Source organism: Cupressus sempervirens, chromosome 5 (assembly GCF_028749045.1).
Source record: "Cupressus sempervirens isolate cs-2001-9-10 chromosome 5, ASM2874904v1, whole genome shotgun sequence".
Classification (NCBI taxonomy): domain Eukaryota; kingdom Viridiplantae; phylum Streptophyta; class Pinopsida; order Cupressales; family Cupressaceae; genus Cupressus; species Cupressus sempervirens.
Window position 1 is genome coordinate 380,384,593 of NC_143122.1, and position 25,830 is coordinate 380,410,422.

The 25,830-nt window shown below is 36.2% G+C and overlaps 1 protein-coding gene across 7 annotated transcripts in view; it reads left to right on the plus strand.

Annotated features, from left to right (window-relative positions):
• The window catches only part of LOC149556360 (phenylacetaldehyde synthase-like), a 191,595-nt gene that overhangs the window by 47,504 nt on the left and 118,261 nt on the right, over positions 1-25,830 (plus strand). For all 7 annotated transcript variants that reach the window (XM_089830646.1, XM_089830647.1, XM_089830650.1 and 4 more), the window contains exons 6-7: positions 4,588-4,728; positions 7,001-7,060. In XM_089830646.1, the coding sequence (XP_089686772.1) occupies positions 4,588-4,728; positions 7,001-7,060 (201 nt within the window). The remainder of the gene's footprint in view (positions 1-4,587; positions 4,729-7,000; positions 7,061-25,830) is intronic.

Genomic DNA, 25,830 nt, shown 5'->3' on the forward strand with positions numbered 1-25,830 from the left:
TTTCGACGCTCTACAACACCATTTTGCTGAGGGGTGTGAGGTGTGGTGAACTGACGTCTAATGCCATGAGTAGTACAGAAGGCAGAGAAAGCAGAAGAACAGAATTCCCCCCCATTATCGGTCCTAAGAGTACGGATGGAGGAACCAGACTCTTTTTCTACTAGAGCTTTAAACTGCTGAAATACAAGAAAGGCATCTGATTTTTGCTTAAGAAAATATACCCACATTTTGCGACTGAAATCATACACAAAGAGTAAAAAATACCTGTTCCCAGTAATAGAAGGAGTATTCATAGGACCACATACATTAGCATGGACTAGCTGGAGTACTCTGTATGCCCGCCATGATTCACCATTCTTAAATGGTGTCCTATGTTGCTTCCCTGCTTGGCAAGCTCCGCAAACGTGATGGTTCTGGGTCTGAATATTAGGTAGGCCATGGACTAAATTATCTCGAGCAAGTTGTGCTAGATATTGAATGTTCAGATGACCGTATCGCTGATGCCAGAGACTGCTGAGAGCGGATGATTCGGCGATGAAGGCATGCTCAAGGGAATCGCCTGAATCTACAAGCCTATAAATACCATGATCCTCAAGACCGAAAGCAAGGGTAGTGCGGGAAACACGATCAATAATCGAACACTTATTTCCACTGAAAACGACATCCAACTGAGGAGAGTGCTTCATAATCTGACTAACAGACAGAAGATTATGTTTCATGCCAGGAACATAACATACATTGAGAAACATGAGTTTTCTTCCTCCAGACTGAATCTGAACATTGCCCTTGCTGACAATATTGTATTCTTCACCGCCTCCAAAGATTACTGAGTCAGAATAGGGAGTGAATTCAACAAACCAATCACGCCTATGAGTGAAATGTCGGGAGGCACCAGAATCGATGTACCAAGCAGAAGATTTCACATGATTTGCAGGTATGCTGGCCATAAAGGCATGGTAGATAGATTCTTTTTGCTCTGAGTGTTGGGCAGCATTGGCGTGCTGTTTAATTGAGTCCAACTTTTGATGCTGCTGATACAGATGCTTATAATATGTGAATATTTCAAATGGCACAAACTTCGAGGTGAGAAAATGAAAGACCCAAAAAAATTGGAGAAGTAACCAGAAAAGAGCTCGAAAAACCCAGAAATAAAATGTTGTCGAAATCCAGATCCGTTGGCTCGAAAATCGAGGCACAAAAAACGAGGCACCCACAAAAGTCTGATGAAGACCCATTTGAGATTTCAAAAAACCCACCAAGAATATGTGCTCGAAAATTTTTCCGAAGTCAAAAACTAGGGTTTCGAGCAGAATAACAGTCGGCGGCCAAAAAAGGTCAAAAAGGCAGAAAAAAGATGTTTGCAGGTGAAAAAAAAACAACAAAACCCAGCAGCTGAAACGCTAGCAGAATATCCAACAGGGATAGACAGACCCGTTTTTGAAAAAAACAACCAAAAAATCCCACTTTTTGAGATCTGGATGTGAACAGATTTGAAAAAACGACCTTCAAACCAAAAAATCCCACTTTTTGAGATCTGGATGTGAACAGATTTGAAAAAACGACCTTCAGATTTGTGACTTACAGACTAAGCTACGGGTTTCCAAGAACGCCAGTAGCTGAAGACACGATTTTTCAATCGATTTGCACAGAGGGTTTAAACCCTAGCTCTGATACCATGTTACAAATGTAAATGGCGGAATACTTGAATGAATTAATCAGAGATCAAACTGATCTATATATACAAAGAGGGGAGTCGAATAGAATAGAAACATTCTATTCTAGACTACACCTAAATATTAGAAACATTCTAATATTTACAGAGATATAATAAGATATAATAGTGAGCATTAAAAAGAAACATGAAGGTTATTTTAATAACAACTTAGGGGACGACCAAGATCTGTCCTTGCATCCTTGTTTCATCCCCAGTACGGGCACGACCCCGAAACCATAGGGGACGCGTCCCTGTGGAACGTTGATTTGTACCCATTGCTCCATCCAATAGAAATCCATAAGTTTAAGAATGTGTAACCCAATACTCTAAAAGGATATCCACACCAAAGTAACGAGACTTGGACCTGGCTCAGACTCGGCAGGGTAACTCGACTCGGACTCGGCAGTGACTCGACAAAGTGATAAAACCCTTGAAATTTATAGATTTTTTGGATTTAAATTAATTCCATGCACCAATTATTGAATAAAGATTAAAGACACAATAACATCATAAAATAGAAGATAATTTGATCACATACATAACATATATCAATTACGTAACTACAACGGTAAAATAAAAATAAAAATCGGCCGAGTTAGATGAGTCAGCCGAGTCACCTAGGCGAGTCAGCCAAGTCACCCTGCCGAGTCAGGCGAGTCGGGTGAGTCAGCTTAGTTGACCTGCCGAGCCAGGGTCACGGGTCATTTTGACCCGGCTAAGGCAACTTGACTTGCCGACTCGGATGACTCACCCGACTCGTGGCGAGTCTCGTTACTATGATCTACACCCATGATCAACTCATCCTTATGCATAAATTTTCTCCTGATGTTGTAATACAAGAGATATAAACATATGCATAGCAGAGGCTCAACTACAACCCTTGTTTTTGGACCTCAATGTTTTGCATGACATTTAGGTCTTGGTGAAGCACTTGAGAATGCAAGAAGTAGTCACATACCATATATAGAGGAGCTTAGGGACATTCAATCAAAGGAGCGACAAGCAGAAAATGATATAGATCTAGTGGTAATGGAGGAATAAGAAGAAAATTAGTTTAATTCCAATTTCTTATTTTGCTTGTCAGAGGATATTAATAATGTTTGTTCATATGAGATGACAATTATAGATACATGGCATGTAAAGCCATATTTTGTTCTATCTGATCAAGGTCATAGCTAGATTATAAGAGCCTTTTGTAAATGTACTTTCAAACTATCTTCATAATATTAATATTTTTCAGGCTTTTAACTTTTTGCTTTAAAAAAGGAGATAATCAATAGTCTCAAAGAAGATTAGAAATTAAACCATTTACTATGCATTGAGCATACTGTGACAACAAATAAGGCTGTAACATTATTGAGTTAGATACTCATTTATGGAATGTTGTGTATATGTGCTATTAAGGATGGAAAGCCACCATTTGCTAATATATATTTATTAATAACAAAATCAGAATTATAATTATGAATATAGTTATATGCTATGAATATATGTATACTTTTTGTAATACAAGAGATATAATCTTATGCATAGCATGTTCCTTAATCACTTGTTATAGCCCCTTAAGAGGGTAAGTTAGTGTTGTGTAAGGAGAGGTGGAGTAAAACCACACAAAGTAGGTAAATCCCAAGACGGAATAGTGACAGGGTCCTAAAGCCTTGAGGGAACCTACTTGTAGCTTGGTGTCAAGTGCCCCATGACTAGTAAACTGCATTCTCCTTAGGATTAGGTTTAGGAGAGAAGTAAGGGATCAGAGCTTCAATATGTTAACTACCGCATGTATTCTGAACAATTTATAGTTTTCTTTGATTGGATTGATTTGGACACATAGTAATTTGCATAAATTATGAAAATTGATAGCCTCCTAGTTGGGGACATTACATATTATCTTTGTAATATCAATTTGTATTGTTTTCAATCCAAAAATCTAAAGGTGAAACTGAGAACCTCAGAAAAAAAGGGTGTATATTACATCACATATAACATACACACAATTGTATTGAGAAGGAACATTGCACCAAATTAAATAAATAGGTGCCTCTTTAGTATTCTTGCATACTGTACATGGTCTCCAACATTACTCAGATTTACTCATATATGTAAATCTGTAAATTGATAAACCCAACTCATATATGTAGAGGAAGATCATGTTAGGCACGATTATTGAACACAACGGTTTGCTTTGGACCTAATCATAACCATTATTAACTCCATCTTTTTATAGAAGAACAAATATGTTATGCTTGTGTAATCTTTCTTCATTATCTACAAATTTTTACATGCAACTATGCATGTGTACAACTCATAACATATTATATGCAAATACATTAAATGTTCACCTTTTAGGAAAACCATTTTAACTGCATCAACCACTTAATTAAGCTGAGAGGCAATTTATGTTAGAAAAGTTAGTTTGGAAGATATCACCTCCTCGGTTGAGATTATTCTCGAAATCATGTAGGGCACAGTAGTAAAAGCTATAGGCTTCTATAATGTAACTTGTGATTATAAAATTTTTGGCCATGGCTTCCATTAAGTCCTGACTTTTAAGTCATCCCTCGCTACTCTTTCTTATGAGGTGTAGTTGAATTAATATATTCAAATGGTATTGAGTAATGTTCTTTGCTTATTGTGGCTATTGAATATAATTTTCCTGGAAGGACACACATGTGAACCATGCACAAGTGAAAATACATTCCCAATGATTAATTGTGATCTGCATTATCGGTCTCCTTAATTTTTCGGAAGTAGCAAGCTCATGGATATATTTATGTAATTTCCTTCTCATGAGCTTATTTTTATAGAATGACCAATTCATAAGATAATTTGAATCTTAGATTTTAACAAGTTTTCCAAATTTGAATGCGTTACAGATTGCAGGAATAAGTGAATCAAATTTTAGAGCACTTCCAACGAATTCTTCTACAAACTATGCACTTTCACCCAACATTCTTCAAAAAGCAATTTTGGATGATATACATGCTGGATTTTGTCCCCTTTTTCTATGTGCAACGGTATGGAATCTATGTTTCCTTGTGTTTAAATTCTTACTTCACTTCCATTTAAATTTGTTTCTTCTAGATGTGCAATTGCATACCACATTTTAAAGGTGCCTAACATTTCTTATCAAGTTTGTATTCATGAATTGTTTGTTTTTACCATTCCAACTTTGCGAGGAGCAAATATTTATTCTACCATTTTCTTCATAGATATTATACTTTTATAATGAATTTTCATTATTTTGATATTTTACCATTGGTTTTTCATTATGGCTCAGAATCTTGAGATTATTAGGAAAACCAAAGAGATATAAGATTAGAGGTATCATAACATCGATTGTACACCTTTGTAAATATATTCTTATAGGCTTTCATTGCCAAATGATGTATTTAGACCTTATGCTCAAGGTCGTTGATGATTGATAATAGGCTCGAAATATCAGAATATACTAAAGGAATCAATTTCAAAAGTTGCAACCTTTTGAAGCATGGAAAACGCGATAGAGGAAAACTCCTAGTTCCCAATAGTGGCATGGTGGTTTCCCACCACTCTCATAGTTTTGCAGCCATTGTTGTGATTCTAGCATTGGCAACTATGAAATTCGTTGTTTCCTACCCAAAACCATAGTTGGCAAAATTGTAGTTTTATCTGCAATTAGATACAAATCACTGAGTTTATTTGCTGGGTGAGTTTTTTGCAGAAAAAATCGCCGATTCAAGAAATCGTTCAGTTCTAAAAACTCACGATTTTTTACTTCAAACTCAGCCGGGCTTGAGGCTTAGCGATATAGGCCAGAACATCCTTTTTTTCAACACCAATTTTGTTATGTGCATTTGGAGGCTTGAGGAGGGGAGAGAAGAAGGGTTCCAAGGGATTCTTAGGTGATTGCAAGCTATTGAAGGCGAATTTGAGTAGAGCTGGAAAGAGGAAGATGTGATTGTATTGATGTATTTAGCAATTTACTATTTAGTATTTACTTCTAGACTTCTAGTTTGACGTAAACTATTTACTATTTTGCTTCCTGCCATCAACATTCCTTATGAGAATTCAATTTCGTAGCCACCATGCATTCATATATAGCTAAACTTTGCTTGTTTCTTTTGTGTTCTCTTTAATTAACTCATTAAATGCATCTTCTCATTACAATTTGCAAAAAAAATTGTATTTTTAATTAAATTTTAGCAGTTTTTTTATGTTCCCGAGTTTTTTTGAAAAATTGACTGATTTTTAACCAATTAAACTTCTAGGGGCTTGGCGAGTTTTCCAACTATGCCTAAAACCACTTTGGAAAAGGAATTACATTTTTTCAAAGGTTTCCAGCCTTGAATACTCACATTGAGGAGTTGGTTGTTCACCAAATCCCCTAGCCAAGGTGGTACTTCATGCCCTGCTATTGTGGACAAGTTTTAGTCTAATGTGTGTAAAGCATGCAAAGTACAAAACATTTATTATAATCCTCCTTTTTTCAAACACTTTACATAGGTGGGCAAGTACACATGAACTACACTAAGCGAAGCTATGACCATTGCTTTCTTACAAAAAATCTTTTTACTTCACACAAACTTCATTAAGGTGTTGACAATCTATGCCAGTATATAATCTTTTTCTAACAATACCTTTCTTCTTCCATCATGTGCCTAGAAAAATGATATTGCACATTGATATGCTTTGTCCGAGAATGATAAGTTGGATTTTCAGTTAAGTAAATTGCAGTTTTGATATTCAGAGTATTTTTAAATAGTTTTCTTTAAAAAACCAACATACAAACACAATCTATGTAGCCATTCAACTTTATTTGCATGCATTAGGTTGTGCCAAGTGCCTAGCATTTCTACGACTTGTTGAATTTGAAAGGCCTTAAACCATATTAAATGGTTCTTCATTTTTCCTGTGTTCAAATCTTTGGGCTTTGTTGAGTGCTTTTGCAGATATGGTAGTATTCAATGGAAGAGCGCTTGAACTCAAGAATATATTAGTGGAGATGGTGCCCCCTTGCTTCTTGTTTATTAGTTCTTTTGTAAACAGCTTGTTGACTCTTGTTTTGTCTAAGACTAGAATTAGGACAAAAGTCCTAAAGATCTTATAAACGGAACTTGTGAATTGCTGCATGTGGGTTTTACTATTTAGTCACCATTTGTGTATTCATTCCAACTGGTAATGAATTATGGAACTGTTTTTCTTTTTACAGTTTATTCAAATTCTTCTTTCCTAAGTATCTAGAATATCAATTAGGCATCTTTCTAGTGTTCTATATATATCTGAAAGTTTTGGCTTCTATTCTTTCAGGTTGGTACAACTTCATCATCTGCTGTTGATTCTTTGAAGGAGCTTGGAAAAATAGCTCAGGTAGTCATGATATTTTATCCCCATCCTATCATTTCACTATTGCATATATGTTGGGTTTTGCATAGAACAAATAATTCACGTGTTAAAGTTTAAACTCTGAATGGATTATTTGAAACTCACAAAGATTGAGGCAAGCTTCAGTCCTTACTTTTCCAAGCTTTCCTACTTTCCAAAGTTCACTTTTCCAAATTCAGAATTCTTAAACAATGTCAATCTTTTCAAGTTCTTGTTTGTAGTAGAGGGAAGAAAAATGAGTGGAGAGGATATTGTATTTCACCTTAATAACAATTATAATATATTGGGTATTAAGACATAAGTGAAAATGAAACATTATGTATGGGTTAACTGAGTTACTTATTAGAATATTGATATAATAAAGTGTACCTACATTTGTATCTTATAAATACGTTTGTTGCATCTTAGTCATAAGGTGCTGAACTTCCATTAATAAGGTGTTATAATAATAAATATCTGAATTTATATATTGTTGTTCTCTCTCCATGATGGGAAACCATCTCTCTTTAATCTTAATCTTTTGTTCCCACTACATTTAATTAAGGCATAGAATTGATCTTGTGAAGGAAATTCTGAAGGCTCAAGGGAAGGTTGTGAGTGTTTCTTTGCGATTGTTAAGACATGAGAAATTCTAATGTCCTCTTCTTGCGCCTCTAGCTTAAAATGAATTTTCCATTAGCTTATTCCTAGGTTCATATAAGGTAAGAGAATATCGTTAGGGGATTCAATGTCCTAAGGTGATCTCTAATAGTGATTTTCAGATTTTTTTGGCAAACTTTCCATTTTGGGCATGTTGCTATTTTAACACCTAGTCTTGGCCTCTATTGCTCCTTAGTGCAATGTAGTCTTTTCTAGTTTCGACCTTGGCGAGTTCAGAAATTTCTTTCACAGAGATTTTATTTTTATCAATATTTTTTATAAAATTGCTTTGTGAATTAAGTGGGCATGTTGTGTTTATAAAGCATAACCCTTGTGCTACTCATAGTGAAGTAACAACTTAAAGCTGTTTCTAAAATTGGGCCAATTAGACATCCTATGTTGATGCCAAAGAAGGGGGAAGTTTAATGTTTTGAAAGCTTTTTTAATGATTTTTCCAGGTGACACAAATGTTGAATAAGGGAATAACGTGAAAGATTAAATGCTATTTTTTGAGGACAAAAGCTAGTTGAACCTCTTGGAGGCTTTGTCATGTGCTTTGAAAATAGCTTTGGAGGGAAAGTGAATTCAAATTGAAGAAAGGTTGTCCTAATTCATCCCTCTCTCTTTATATTCTCATCTTGAGCTCTTTTTTTGGGTTGTGCATGCTTAGTGAATTAACAATTCAAGGTTTCTTTTTTATAGTGGGCCAGTTAGACATCCTAGGTTGATGCCAAAGAAGGGGGAAGTTTACTGAGAAGTAGTACATAGTTGGGACAAAATATAGGCTTCTATTGTTTGAAGATTAGGCATGCCAATACCATAATCCTCCCACCATAAATCTACAAAAAAAATTTAGAAATATTAAAAATTTAAATGAGTAAAAGATGTAACAATCATTATCAAGTTTCTAATATTTTCTTGTAGTATTGAACAAAACGTTTTACCTGGTTGTTTGTCTCCTATCAATTTCTTGTTGTGAAGCAAAGAGTCTCCCCTCTGCACCCTTGTAGATCTTGAACAAGGATCATTTTAAAATTCAGAAATATGAACTGTCAATCTCAACAATGAACATTTCAAAATTCATAAATACGATATAGAAAATCTTAAATCTCACCTCCAACTCATCCAGAACCTTGTCTCGCAAGCCATGGTTTGGTGCCATCTTACCAATGTGTCTAACAACACTTGCCATAAACAAGGATCGTTTTTAAATTCAGAAATATGAATTGTCAATCTCAACAATGAACATTTCAAAATTCATAAATACGATATAGAAAATCTTAAATCTCACCTCCAACTCATCCAGAACCTTGTCTCTCAAGCCATGGTTTGGTGCCATCTTACCAATGCATCTAAGAACACTTGCCATGACCTCTTCAACAACCCTAAATGAATTGAAGAAGTAGAATTGTGGGTTCAAGAAGTAGGCCAAAGCATGTTTCCTTTGGTGGAGTTGGTTTTTCCACCTATGATCAGTGGTTTGCCAAAGAATTTCATATTGTCTTGAACTACTGCCATAATAATGTGAAATGGCCTCGTTGGCCTTATCAGTGAAATCAAATGGCATGACCTCTTCATCCACCATACAAAGAACCCTTACCAAAGGTTTTGTCACCTAAAAAAATGAGAACTACTTTTAAATATTTCAAAATTAATCCCTAAAAATAGAAAATAGATGTCTTGTATAAAATTGATGTGGTTGTTACTTGCCTTGATCAAATCTTCTCCACTCTTGTTAAACCCATCATAAAAAAATACTTACTATGCTCTCTACCTTATGTTTTTTGGAGTATGTAGACTCCAATCAGGCATCAGGCACAAACATTTGGTTAAGTTGAGGAATGGCACCAAGCATGCTTTGCAATGTGAGGAATTGGCTCGAAAATTGTCCCACTCTTGATTGCACAATGTCTTTTCCATCTAGGTGTTTTCTCATCAATGAGAGGACCCAATTATGGTATAGATGAATTTGGCTACACTTTTAGCATCTCCAAGCACCCTTTTTTCCCATCTAATCTTCCCATTGTCCTCTAACTTAAGTCCAAGCAATGTGTAGCATGAGGACTCAATGTAATTTCAAGATGTCTATCCATAAGCATTTTTCTTGCGGTTACATATGCATCTCCATTGTCCATGATAATTTGGACAACATTGTTAACTCACAACTTTTGGGATCACCCCATCTAACAAATTGCATAAAGTCTCAACGTTTTTTATTTCATTTGGGGCATCTATAAACTTGAATAGGATTGCACCATTAGAATCCATACATAAGTTGAGTTCTTTTTCGTCCATTCGTCCATCCATCAGATAAGAAGTTGCATCCTTTTGTCCATAATATTTTTTGATCATCAACCAGCACTTGTGTATTTTTCACGGATTGCTCTAGTAACGGCCCACTAAAGTCTTTAGTTGTTGGGGCCCTAAAGCCTTTGCGTGCAACTGTAAATGCAGATATCAAAACTTCCCGTTATAAGTTGTTTCCAGCATTAAAAGACAAATTGTTGTAGTACCAAAAATACATTGTTGGAATCCTTGAAATATCACCTTGGAGAAATAAATACAAAATTTTCAGTAGAGGCTATTATATGTGTCGTCCTCAATTTTGGCTTCATAAGATTGTGGCAAGCCTCCACAAATTTCTCATGTATTTGTAGGTGTATCTTCTTTGTTTAATGTATTGGTAAAGTGTTATGAAGGCAATTCTCTATCCTTGAATTATGCTCTATGTAACTTTATTTGTGCATTTCTTTTGAATGTTTCCATCAAGTTAGATCCTCACATGTTTGTAAGAAAGAGTTATAATTCTTTGACTGCGAACGCTTGATATTTGGTAATATTTCACATCTTTTCTTCATTTTTCTTTTTATTGCAAATATTTTTGAGTCTTGTTTTTGCCTTATGATAATAGCCCTTACAATCTTGTTCGTTTCAAGCTAACTTAGGCCTCAAACAAAGTTTTCTAGCTCAAGTTATAAAGGAAAAGGTGGGGGTTTTTAGGTCGACAACACATCTTGTTTAAAAATCCTCGAAAAGTGGGCTTTTTTTTATTGACAATTATATGGAATAAGATTTTTTTCTAAATATTTGAAGTGAATTTTAACATCCATTTAAAAATTTCAGCTCATTCTGAGTTGATTTGACTATAATTTTTAATGTTTTATGAAAATTAGCCTTTTAAAGTCTATTTTCGTGTTATTGTATTGAAAGCTATTGTTATTTATTAAATATAACTACACGAGACATCTAAAATGGATATAGGTGGGGTTTTATTAGTCATTGCATATCATCAACATGCAAATCACCTTATAAAAGCCCATTGTCAATTAAATATAATTCCTAAATACATATCGGACTTTTTATATGCAATAACATTTTTATATCACTTATATGCTTATAAGTGGGGAATTCGAACCAAAGTGCACTTGTTATTGCACTTTAAAAGTCCATTAATGTGTTTTTTGACTTGAGTTATGATGTAAATGCATCATGGTGGGGAATTAGAACCCAAAAGCATATGTATTAAAAATTACATGTGTTTTTGCATCTTAAAAACTTCTCTATACTTCTCCAATAGAGGCATTTGGACATGTTAATGCATATGGTGGAGTTTTTGAAGTGAAAAGCACTTTTTTACTATAAAAAACACATCATTACATTTATTAACACTAGAAACTCATTATGGTGGGGAATTCATTGCCAAAAGCACATGCTTTTGGATCTAAAAAACATGTGTTTAATTATAAAGAGAGGTGTTTATAGCCAAAACTCATAAAGTGACATTTTTGAACCCAAAAACATGTGTTTTGGCCATGAAAAAACCCATCATTAATCTCTATCACATGCATTTTGATCAAAACTCCTTTGGTGGCAATTTCTAAGTGAAAAACACATGTTTTGGAGTTGTAAAAACCTTATTTTGGGCATTTTCAGAAAAAAACGGGTTTTTGGAGCAAAGAAGCACAAGATTTATCACCAAAATTCAAAGGTTTCTTCCTCCAATAGGGTAGTTTTTGCACAAAATCCATCAAAGATCATTCTTAGCTCATCAAAAGTGCAGATATGCAGACATTTTATTAAATTTTACAGTCCCTTCAGGGCACGGTTTTGCACAAAAGTGCCTTATGTTTGATCATATTTCTCCATCAAATCTTTAAAGTGTTGTCTCAAGGTAAGTTCTAGGGTATAACATTCATTTTCAGCCTGTTTACAACTCTTTTCAAGTTGCATTTGATGCCTTGGATACCATTTTTGATATGCATTGCATATTGCTTGGTCAAAATGGTTGCTATTATTATGCATTTTTAATCTCCAACTACCTATACTTGGAAAGGTACGAAGTTTTACTCAAGAATGCAGTCATTTTGCAAGGATTGAGTCAAGATTTGAAGTCAATTTAACTCTTATTCATGCAATCTTTTTAAATCCAAAAATCTCATTGGATTCATTTTCAGATTTTGCATAAGAGGTTTTCATGATGAAAAAAGGTCAGATTCTTTACCAATTTCATAGGGCTTTGTTGTATATATTTGTTCTTTTGTTTATGCAAGTCATTTCATTTCAATTTTCAGATTTGTATAATGTATATGATGTGCTTCTATTTTTTGTCTAAATTCTCCAAGTTGCATGTGCAAGTACTTTATCTTACTTGTACATGTAGTCGGGATTAAAAACTCTGTCATTGAAAAGAAAAATCATGAGAAGTGAGCTCATTTACCACATGCTTTTGCATCTGAAAACCCTACATTTATGCTTGTATGCACTTCATTTGCGCTTTTTATATTGCTGCCTTGTGACTTAAAACTCATGCTGGTGGTTGCTTGCATGTTTCCTTACGATGAAAACATAAGAATTCATAAGTAGATGTTATGCTTCCCATTATCTATACATTTTCCATGTATACCGAAAACCCATATTTGGCTTTTATCACCATTTAAGCACTCATTTTGAGCTCAAATTTTTGTCCATTCGCTGTCTCAAATGTTTCCAACCATACACCGTGTGCAATGCTCCCAAAAAACCTTGTTTTTTAGTTTTTCCCCCATTTAAAGAGCTGATTTTATGCATGCAAGGAAGAAAGAGCAACACAACGCAAGTATGATCACATAATGGAGCCTACAAGGAGGTGAAAGAATGATTGCAAACATAAAATGCTTTCAAGAGAAAAATGGTCAATGAACACTCAACGAAACAATCAAGGATGCATATTCATATTCCGGTCCGAGATGCTTCCACCAACCTAAGCACATCATTCATAAAGCATTCCTTTAGTAGCATGAAGACCAAAAATGTTGATGCAATAGATGTTGTGTCTTGTTAGACACTTCAAATATTTTCATCATGTAGTAATTTGTAATCGACATATTGCATGTAATGAAAAAACAAGATGTAATTGCATGTGGTAGTTGTTGATCTCTAAGCCTGAGTTTCCTATTAGTGTCTAACACTTAGTCATTTCTAGGGTAGAGTTGGACGGTCATCACTGCGACCAAGCCATCTAGAGAAGGCCGAGCTCTGAAAGGACTTGTCTATCTATCAATACATGGTGAGCAAGTCAAAGGTTGCCGAGCACCCTAGTTGAGACCGAGCAAGCATACAAGCCTAGTAATTCAGTTGCGACTAAGCAAGCAGAAAGTCAGTTATTGCCAAGTGAACAAAATATGTGGAGGCCAATTGACAACATGAATGTTAGTTATGATCGAGCATTAGAGCATTCAAGTGTTGAGTAAACCATTATTGACATATGAGTTTGTAATTGCACAAACACTTATGTAATTCATTCTAGCCAACCTCTATACGACACTTAAGGATCAAAGAGATAATTAAGGAGGAAATTAAGTATTTTGTCAGAAGGTATTGATCCCTAGGAAAACAGAATTACCAGTCAGAAAATCAGAATGGAAAATGACAAAAAGGATGAAATATATATCGTTGATCCTAATCTAGAACCTTCGAGGATTATCTATTTAAGAAGGATTCCTAACCTAAAAATTGCATAGAGAGTGTGTGTGAGTCATATGAAGTGAAGTGAAAAAGTGAACAAGCTAAGTACAGAGCGAAGGAGTTTAGACAGTGCAACCAGAGCAGTGAAGGACAAAATAGACAATCAGATAAGGAGATCAGATTTTGGAGAGAGGAGATCTGTAATCAGCTTTTAGAGAAAACCGAAGGGTCAGGTACTGAATCAATTCTAATAGATTGAGTCAGGGCAAATCTCTTAACAAAGTGGTTCTAACAGACCTACTTCAAGTCTCCTAATAGAGTGCTTACTTTATTGTAAGTGTAAAAGCTTTTCACAAGGTAAGACCTAACAGTCTTAAATGCTTTTGACGGAGCAGACCCCTCACATGGTAGATCATCTGATATGATCAAATTGTAACCCTAGTAGGTTAACTTTGTTGTTGCAATAGTGAAGATTTGTGGGTTTCATCCCCACCCTAGTTTTACATTCATACTGAAGTGTTCTTGGGTAACCAAAATCATTATGTTATGTGTTAATGATTTTCATGGATGTTATGCTTAGATAGATTTCATTTCAGCATTACATATTTATGGTTTTATGGTATAAGTTTATAGATATGAGATGGATTAGGCGTGAAATGTTTTAGCAGAGAAAGGTATTATAAATCCTGATTCACGCCTCCCCTCTTCCGCTCCCCTTCTTAGTATCTTGTTTCCCATTAAGATTCCCAACAGTGGTATCACATGCAATGTTGTAACATATAATCAGGTTGCAAGTGCATTAGGCACACAATTTTGAATAAGTCAAAGTTAGAAGTTTGTTAGGGAATAAATTAAGGTGGTAAAAGGTTTTTCCTTTTTTTCTCCACCTTTCCCTCCACTCTTTTCCTATATAAAAGAGGGAGCTCATTGTAAATAATCATCATTAGGCAACACAAGAAAATGTTTTCAATTTGTATTATGCACTTTGAGACTTTGTGGTTGGATGTAAATCTGATTTGCATTCAATAAAAGAGGCAGGTTATTTTGAGACTTTGTGCCAACCCAACCTGTTTTGTGACAATATTTTCTTGAATTGGTTGCGAGTTTTACTCATTTGCTGAAGAGGTATTTGAATTCAATTGTGCTTACTTTGAACTGCCTATTGCTTTTTGTAATGTCCCTTGCTAGATTTCCTTGGAATTAAGGAACAACTAACCCATTTCCTACAAATCTTGATTGTTGATCTCATTGTTAATTTGTATGATAAGGATGACAAGAGTAATAACTAGTATCAATTGCAGCTATTTCTAGTGACTAGAGACTTTTCAACGTGACTCCTACGTAATGATTCCTTAAATGATATTATCACCAATGAGTAAGCATCCAATGTAATTGTATACATAACGATCATTAATTAGATATTATGTGTTGCATATGAGGTAAAGTCTCAGACATATTCGTCTACATGATTTTCATACCAATTCCTAACTTGACTATTTACAAGTGTATAGTCTTCATAATAACTAGTGCTTACATTCCTTAGTTTAATAGCTGGGTATGAATTAACATATCAATTATTCTTCTTCCATGTAATGGCTTGATGACATAACTATCACAATATTATGTCGATAATGATGTATTTGGAATCAAATAAGTTCTTGGCGTCCACATATGGGAATAGACACATGCATGAAATTGTATTGGAACCGATTATTATCTCCTTAGTCGCTGATTGGGTTAGTGTACAAGGTGAAATGTGAAGCAATCATATAAGGGCTCAACTACTTCACATTTTGGGGGTTGATTAACCTTGTACCTCGAAGGGAAGTTAAGAAGTTAAGGAGATTAATTAGATATTATGTGTTGCATACGAGATAGTCTCTGACATATTCCTCTACATGATTTTCATACTGATTCCTAACTTGAATATTTACAGGTGTATAGTCTCCATAATAACTAGTGCTTACATTCCTTAGTTTAATAGCTGGGTATGAATTAACATATCAATTATTCTTCTTCCATGTAATGGCTCGATGGCATAACTATCACAATATTATGTTGATAATGATGTATTTGGAATCAACTAATTCTTGGCGTCCACATATGGGATTAGAGTCATTAGACACATGCATGAAATTGTATTGGAACCGATTATTATCTCCTTAGTCGCTGATTGGGTTAGTGTACAAGGTGAAATGTGAAGCAATCATATAAGGGCTCAACTACTTCACATTTCGGCCTCTAAGGGAAATTTAAGGAGATTGATCCTTTCAATCTCAACTTTAAGGTAATAGATCTAAGAAGATTTGTGCCAACCCAATGATGAAGGAGCACTAATGCAAACAAAGATCTAATGGTTATAGAGTTGGAAACAAAATGCCAAATGTTTAAAACCCTAAGGTAGCTAGAGCTATGGAGTGTAGCAATGAAAGTAGATGTGCAATGCAAAGTTGAATGTATGGAAATGGAAATGTGTATTTACTATGGAGAAGGAAGGAAAACTCACCTTGCAAAATACAAACCTGAAAACAGACTATCAAATGATCTTCGGAACTGTTGAATCTTGCTTATTGGACTGCAAACTTTGAGATCTACAAAACCCATAAATCGTTCGGTTGTCTGTCAAGGTTGAAATGGAGAAGCAAGGTGTAATGTCCCCTTTCTAGAGCACAATCCAATAAGAATAATAAGTAAGATTAAATAAATAATTAAAAATAATAAAATAATATATAGTTGTAAACAAATAACATTATAATTATATTAAATAAAAGAAAAATGAATTTAATATTAGAAGAGCTTAATGTTTATCATATTGTATAATACATTTAATTCAATATAAGTACTACTAAATAATGATATTAAAATATAATTAGAGTTATGACCAAAATGCATGTCTGAAGGGACACAACCACACAATGTAAAGTTATTTATAGCTGGTCTTTAAGACATTCGATGGGAGGAAAAAAATATAAGAACAAGTAGCAGATTATTCAGGGAAGAGAAGAATATAAAAGAGAGGAATATCAAAAATATATGCAGAGAAGTAATCGGAAAAAAAGAAAACATTGAAACAATTCAGAATCCATTAGATCACTGAGACGGGCAAGTGCCGATAAAGGGATCAGAGAAACTTAAACTTTGAACACTTATTCCTTAGCAAATATATCATGGGGGAACATCATTGCATTGGATAAGAAACATTCCATACAGCAATAACTCAAAGAAGGAAATGTAGGAACATTAGTGTACATGGAGTAGAGAAATATATTGATCACTGTCATTGGAATGATATTGCTTACTACACACAACAAAACCAAACACATCAGCACCATATAAATAGCAGAAAAAGGAGAAGTTCAGGGATTAGAATTTGTATTCAGAAAAAAATAACAATGGAATGGAGGATTGATATTTTGTCAATCAGCATGTGTAGTATACACACAATGCTGGAAACAACACAGTGACAGCCAATAGATCACAAAGACCATCGGAGATTCATTGAGGAACATTACACGGACTGCCAACAACTCAGAAGATGTCAACGCAAGAAGCTGCTAATTGCCAAGGAAGACAAATGGGGAAATGTATAGTATAGAGAGTTAGTAAATTTTTTTCAAAACATGAACACCGATGGAAAATGACAAGCAATATTGTCATCATATTAGTAAGAGAGGCATTTGAATAAGAATCACTAGACACCGGTCATGAGGGCAATGTGCAATGAAATTAAGAAATGATTACAGACTTTGACAATAATTTTTATCTGTTAGCAGCGATGATTGTTTCTGCAGTAATGGGAATCCAAATGGTGACAAAACTAGGACGAGGAATTCACCATAAAGGAATTCAACAAATGATGGAGGAGGCAAAGCAATAGAAAAGAATGATATTAAATAATCAAAGAAAGCATCGATATCATCGAGACAGGAAAGTTATGATTCCATCAAAGATAATAATATTGGTTGCAATCATATTTGAGGACTTGAACCTTATAATCTTTTGGTGATACTACAATATTGTCATTATAATCAAATAGAGACATTGCAGTACTAAAGTCTGGAAATAAGAAGAGTCTGATTGATCTTATTGATTAAAATAAAAAGGTCAAACACAAACTAATGGTATATATATGAAGGGGCATGTTAGTAATTAAGAGATTACAATAATTAAACACATTACAAAGACAACAATTATCGAGATCTAATCGATAATCATAATTGAAATGAAATAGTGGAATTATTATTAAGGAAAGAATATAATACTTAATAAATATAAGTCAAGTCCTTTGGAAGGTGACTCCCGTTTTAATTGGAAGATATGCAAAAGCATTCATTTCCACTTCAATAATTATGGATTGGAGTTCTTTTAGTATGAACAAATGTAATCCCAAACCCTAATTGAGGATTTTAAGAGCAAATCAAGTAAGTCCTAATAGGGGACATTACACAGGGTTGAAATGACAAGAATGAAATACATCTCTACTCAACAATGTCAGATCGTGAAACAATTTAGAGTCTACGAAGTTCTGTGAAAAGGGTTTCCGAATTTGTGCTCTATTTTCCCTTCTAGGATCCACAACCTGCAAGAAAAATGGTTTGTTTTGCTTATGGGGGGTTTGGCTTGGTCAAACCCCAGTTTAGGAATTAACCTTGAAATTGAATTAATTGAAATGCTGGAAATGAAAGTAAATGTACTAATTTACCTTACAATAGTATGATTTCTCAAATCAAATGCAATGAGCTCTCTTTACTAATTGAATTAGATCAAGAGGAATGTGAATGTGGAAGAAGAATGAATGTAGAAGAAGTATGAATGCATGAGATCTGCTCTCCAATGACTTGCAAAAGGATCTCCTTGGATGTACTTGAAGATGACTTGGATGCGTGAACACTTGAATGCTTGAAGACTTGAAGGTTTGAGTGCTAGTGCATGATAAATGCTTAATCGGAATACTTGACTAATGGATGCAAAATGAGGCAAATGGATGGGCTTATAAAGAGGCCATAATAAGCTTTCTCCCATAGACAGACTGTACTTCAAATTTTGCACGCGAGATTAACCTGGACTCGGGACCTAAAAAACGAACCCAAAATAGGTCCCAAGTAGGGACACATTGCATCCCTAATTGAGCCAATAGGGACACACTGAGTCCTTGATTGAGTAGAGATTGCTAACCTAGCCCTAAAACCCTTGGGATTCCCTTGGGGTCTCGAAACCGGTCCCGGTCTTTCGAAATCATGTATAATTTTTCAATAAAAGTTAGTTTCGGTGTAGAAAATAGATTCCAAGTGATTGGTGGAAGGCAAGGGAGAACCCAAGTGGATAGATCCTACGTCGAGTTTTACTCCATGAAATAGGAATACTAAGGAGAATCTATTAGGTCCTACCCTAATTGTGCCTAGGAGAAATGAGAAGAAATAAGAAGAGAAGGGGAGAAATGCAAATAAAAGATGACTCTGCCTTAAATGGGTGCTAAACCATCATTACATTGAAGTGCTTCTAATTTAAGACGGTATAGTTAGATATTTCCAAAATGTTATGTGCAATGTGATATGTGTTATAGAAATAGATCTGCAAATGTAGGCTACAAATACTTAGAGTGATTATATATTTATACTAAGATGTTTCATTCTATTTGAGAGTCTCATTGCATCAGTTATAAATTTTTTTTTATTGTGATCATTACTATAGTGACTTGCAAGTAATATTTAATGCTTGGATGTTAAAGACGATTTGTAATTTGCTATAGTTGCCTCTAAAAGTGGGTTGTCTTATAACTATAATTGCTGCTAGTAGCTGTAGAATAGTGGACGGATATTGTATCCCCCGAATGTGAACATCAATAGGAAATAGAATTTATTTAATACTCCATGATATCACTCAAATCTCTTCCCTATCTATTGTTATTTTTTTTATTTCGATGGATATGGAATTCCTATTTGATCGTATAGATTTTCTGATTTTGGTGTTGTTGTGTATTCCTTCCTAAGTTCCCTATTCCTCTCTGCTTAGAATGATTAATTCTAATTTCCTTATGTATTCATCCTCACATAATGGTTATATTTTTAAAATACATGTTCATTCTTCATTTGCTTCTCAAGAGATACATTCTAATTTCTATTTCCTTTGAATATTGTTTGTCGATAGTAATAAATCTTATTACTGATTGGAAAGATGAATTAATGGCCAATGCCCTTCATTAATAATCATTTTTGCGTTTAGCTTATTTTATTTCATATCTTCTATATCCATATTAATAGAATAATACCATGTTATTGTCTCTTGACTGATTGAGACATTGTTGGTATTAGTTGTATTGATTTGTTGTTTTTCTTCCTTTTGAATAAAAGTATGGTTTAGTCAAATATCTTTCCTCAACATTCATTATTCTTTGATATATTCATAATGTTATTGGAATAGTATATTGTTTAATTTCATTGTAATCATCCTTTTATATATTTAATTAATATATATTGAATTGATTATATTAATATATTATATAACATTATTAGTTGATAAATCTCTTGTCTTATTATATTGAAAAAGTATATTTTATGATTGTGTTGATAGTAGATTTCATTATATGTAATGTTCCCATTATAAAATAAATAATAAATTAAACTTTGTAACGGGCTGATTGATTTAATTTATCTCGCACCCATTTTTATTTTGTTTCCAAAGTTTGTGTCGCCGTCGGCTATCTTTGTACACCCTCGGAAGGGTTTTTCCGACGGGTATTTAAGCATGGCTTGTAGGAAGTCTGTAGGTAGGCTTTGGATTATATTTTCTTTGTACTGCGAATTCTTGTTGGAGTTCGGGATTGTTCGCCATTTCGGAAGTGAAAGATCTTCTCTATTTGGCTCGTGTGGTTTTGCTGAGATCCAACCCTCACCCTATTTTGTTGTTGCATGCATCTCTTCGCTCAGATCTGGCAAATTGGAGCCCCATCTGTTGGCAATTATCACTCACATTCAAATCTCTATTATTGTGTGGTTTTTTTATTAGGACCTATTGTGTTTGTGTATGAACAAGAGCGTATTCTGTTTGGATTCCGATACCTATCTATGTGGCTTCCTGACATTTCTGTACTGCTCATACCTTTACCATACGGCCCCCATCCTTCCAAATCATTGCATGGCTTATGCCCTTCCTGCCACTGTACGACTTACTACCGTACGGCCTCCAATTCATTGGTATGGCCTCCAGTTCATCCATACGGTCTTCAAACATTACTGTACGACTGCTTACTTCCTTGTACGGTCGACATAGTCCTTTGACCTGTCTCCTTGTTCCCATACGACATCTAATTCCACCGTATGGCTGCTCTTCTTTCACGTACGGCTTGGCAAATCTCCTCCATACGGCACAACAATCCCTTACCATACGACCTAGTTAATTTCATTATTTGAGCCATCCAATTCTTACCGTACGACTTAGTGATACTTACCATACGATCTCTGTGGCCTTTGTACGGACTCCTGTGCGTCATTTCCTCACACTTGCATCGTACACCATCCATACGACATCCCCTTGTAGGGCATACACAACATTATCCAATTGATTCATTTAGCAGAGGAGTTTGGAAACATCATAGTGGTATCAGAGCGCTTCAATCCTACTAGCCTATGGATAGTGAATGAGAGTTTATAGCTGGAAGAGAAGGACACATTCTGTTGATTGAATGGCTGATGAACGGTAACCGACCGCTGCCAAACTCATGGCATTACTGAGGGAACTTGCTAGGAATCAGGCACAAATCACTGATATGCAACGACTTATGGAAGAAACTCTCAAGAAGTTGGCGGAGAACAAAATATCTGGAGAACAAAATGGTCACATCGCGGACTCGGTGTCAGGTAAATCAAACCCTTAGCCAGCATGCTCTTGACCTTCCATGCCGACTTTTCCACCACAAATGGAGGCACAACACGGAGAGAGACAACCAACCTTCGAAGAGATGAGAAAAGACTAGAAGAATGCAAACCTTGAAGAAGATATATCCTACAAAGATTACGCAGATTTGATAATGAGATATTCGGGAGGCAAAAACGGAGGATACTTTAACGATGATCTAAGGAGAGAGTTGAGTAAGGTAAATCTGTCTCCAATTGACGGATCGGGTTCCATATCAGCGCAAGCGTGGGTAATGAAAGCTGATACCTACTTCCAGCTGAATCCTATGACAGAAGAAGCAATCAAATTTGCCGTGTTGCATTTGGAGGGAGTTGTGTAGGAATGGTGGCACCACGGCACCATCACATTAGGGCATGATCCAATAAAGACTTATGTGGAATTCACGGAAAAATTGATAGAACTATTTGATGGTAAAGATCTGGAGCATCATCCTCATCCTCTCGAAGTTACACACATTCTAAACTGCCGATGTTTCCGAGGGACAAACCTCTGCCCAAGAAGCCGTCGTTGGATGAAGCTACCAGATAGGAACTCCGAAGGAAGAAATTGTGTTTCAATTGCAAGGGACCTTGGGAGCTTGGCCACCGATGCCTCGGGAAAGGGAAGATCCACTACATTGAGTTCGTATCTGATGATGAGGACAAACACGAATATGAAGAAATGACGACTAAAGATCACAATGACACCAACATCAGTTCGAATTGTACGAAGAGAATTGCCACTCTGTTACAACGTAGAGGAACCATTGCCTTGGCCGGTAGCCCGAGGTGCACGGCTTTTCGTGTACGGGGTACCCTTCAAGGACAAAGTGTTACGGTGATGTTGGATAGCGGAGCTACTCTAAATTTCATAAACTCATCCTTGATAAAATGAAGAAGTCTCCCTACGGAGGCGCAGACAGGTTTTCAGGTCAAGGGAGCCAGAGGGACTTTCTTGCCCTGCATGCACCTTGTTCCTCAGTTGAGTATCACTATGGTGAATCACTTGGTGACTGAGGACTTCTTCATAGTGGACCTGACCGACATGGAAGTTATTCTTGGCATACAGTGGATGGAGATGCTTGACAAATACACTCAGAGTTTCAAATGGATGGACTTCACTTTTGTGGTTGACGGAAAGAAGGTTGTCCTCCGAGGAATGGCAAATAAGGGTCCAAAGGAAGTTTTTGCGCATCGGATGGAGGTAATCTTTCGACACGATGAAGTGGCGTGGGTTGCGGATTGTTTTATCTCTTCGGAACCCATAAAGGGGCGTCAAACACCTCCACAAGATGTTGAGCTTCAGGATATTCTAAGTGGACATGATAAAGTTTTCATGGATATTCCTCTTGGCATACCACCACATTGGGGGTTTGAACACACTATCGAGTTGGAATCAGGAGCAAAGTTAGTCATAACCACAGTGTACCGCCACCCCAAGAAATTTAAAGATGAGATCGAAAGGACGATTCAAGAATTACTAGAGAAAAGATGGATTTGTCCTAGTTCTAACCCATTCGCATCATCTGTGGTGTTGGTCAAAAAGGACGGGACGATGCGCATCTGTGTGGACTACCACGCGTTGAACAAAAAAACAATAAAGAATAGATATCCCATTCCAAAGATAGATTTCCAAAGATAGATGAGTTGTTGGATGAACTGCATGGCGCAGTCTATTTTTCAAAAATAGATCACTGTTCCGGATACCATTAGATCCGCATGAGGGAAGAAGATGTGAAAAAAATGGCTTTCCATTGTCACTACGAACATTATGAGTTTCTGGTCATGCCATTTAGATTGACCAATGCACCTGCTACATTTCAATCATGCATGAACCACATCTTCAACAAGCAATTGCATAAGTATTTATTGGTATTCTTTGATGATCTTATTTATAGCAGGACATGGGAGGAGCACTTGAAGCATCTGGATGAAGTTCTAAGTATCATGGAGGAACAATCCCTGTTCGCCAAGCAGTCCAAATGTGAATTTGGTATGACAGAAATACTATACTTGGGGCATGTTGTCAGTAAATATGGAGTTCAAGTGCATCAGGAGAAGATTCAAGCTATCCTTGACTGGCCTCCCCCAAAATCACTCACGGATTTGCGAGGATTCTTCGGACTGTGCAGTTACTACAGGAGGTTCGTCAAAGGATTCTCTCAACTCAGCGCACCTTTAATAGATTTGACAAAGGGGTCATTCCAGTGGAACGAAAAGGCACAACTCACCTTTGATAAGCTGAAAGAGGCCATGAGCACTTGTCCCGTGTTGGCATTACCTGACTTCACTCGACCATTCATTTTGGAGTGCGACATGTCTGGGGAAGGCATTGGAGCGGTATTGATGCGAGATAGACAACCCATTGCCTATGAGAGCAGGAAATTTATACCTGCAGAATGCCTATATTCCATCTATGACAAAGAAATGTTGGCCATTGTACATGCCCTAAACAAGTTCCAGTAGTATTTGGTAGGTGCCAAGTTTGTCGTCCGTACGGATCACAACAGTTTGAGATATTTTTTGGAGCAACGGGACTTGAATGAACGACAACAAAAATGGGTAAGCAAAGTTCAATCTTTTGATTTTGACATTGAATATGTGAAAGGGAAGAATAATATAGTTGCAGATGCCTTGTCGAGAAAACCCACCATCTGCTCATTAGACCAGATTTCAGCCGACTGGAAGGCACATCTGTTAGTGGAATATTCCAAAAATACATTTGCCTATGAAATAATGGATGGTCACACCCATGATGATCAGTACAGAGTGGTGGATGACATCATCTACTATAAAGACTGGATATACCTAGTACCAGAATCCAAATTGAAGCAGAAGATTTTGAAGGAAGTACACGACTCACCTCTGGCTGGACACCTAGGTTTCCTCAAAACTTACAGAAGTCTTTGGTAGAGGTTTTCATGGAAAGGACTTAAAGGGGACGTGTTGCAGTATGTAAGAGAATGTACGGTCTGCCAACAAAACAAGTCCGAACATACTCTTCTTGCCAGGTTGCTACAACCTTTGCCAATTCCCAAATATAAGTGGAAAAATATATCAATGGACTTCATAACAGGTCTTCCCAAGGTGAACGGAAAGGATTGTATCTTCGTGGTGGTTAACAGATTGATAAAGTATGCACATTTCTTCGCCATCCCCTTGGACCTTCAGGCTGCACAAGTTGCCGATCTGTTTTTTACAGAAGTCTTTTGTCTACACGGATTACCTCGAAACATTGTCAGTGATCTCAATGGACGATTTGTCAGTATATTTTGGACAATTTTTTTCGGATGGTAGGGACAAAATTATCACCAAACATGAGTTACCACCCGCAGACGGACAGTCCAACCGAGATTGTGAACAAATGGCTCAAAGGCTACCTTCAAAACTGCGTCTCGGCACAACAACGAGCATGGGTAAAATGGATCCATCTGGGGGAATATTGCTTCAATACCATGTATCACATGTCTATCGAGATGGCACCATTGAAAGATCTGTACAGGTACAGACCCCTCTCTTTCATTGACACAATTTTGGGTGACAGTCGTGCACCAAGGGCAAGGGACTAGCTTCAGGAGGGACAAGACATATTGAGGTGCTTGAAAGAAAACCTATAGCGCGCACAAAATCAACAGAAGATGTACGCCGACAGACACTGAATAGGGAGGAGTTTCGAAGTGGGGGATCTGGTCTATCTTCGGCTCCAGCCATACCGACAATCTTCATTAAAGGGAACAGGAAAGGAAAAATTGAAGCTATGATTTTATGGCCCCTATCGCATGGTTTTGTATTGGTGAAGTAGCATATGAACTGGAACTCGTGGAGGGAAGCTGCATTCATAATGTCTTCCATGTTTCCTGTCTGAAGAAAGCCATAGGACAAAATGTCACAGTTGCTACCGACCTTCCGCTACTCAATGAAGAAGGAAAGCTCATTTTGGAACCGGCCGAGATCTTCAAAGTATGTGAAAAGACGCTACAGAACCTCACTATAAAGGAATACTTGGTATGCCGGCAACACCTACCATTGGATGAAGCAATGTGGGAAGGCGAGCACGTTCTCTAGCATCCGGCATTGCATTTGCTTGAGGACAAGCAAACTTTGGGACGGGCGGACTATAATGTTCTCATTATAAAATAAATAATAAATTAAACTTTGTAACAGGCCGATTGATTTAATTTATCTCGGACCCATTTTTATTTTGTTTTCGAAGATTGCGTCACCCTCGGAAGGGTTTTCCCGACAGGTATTTAAGCACGGCTTGTAGGAAGTCTGTAGGTA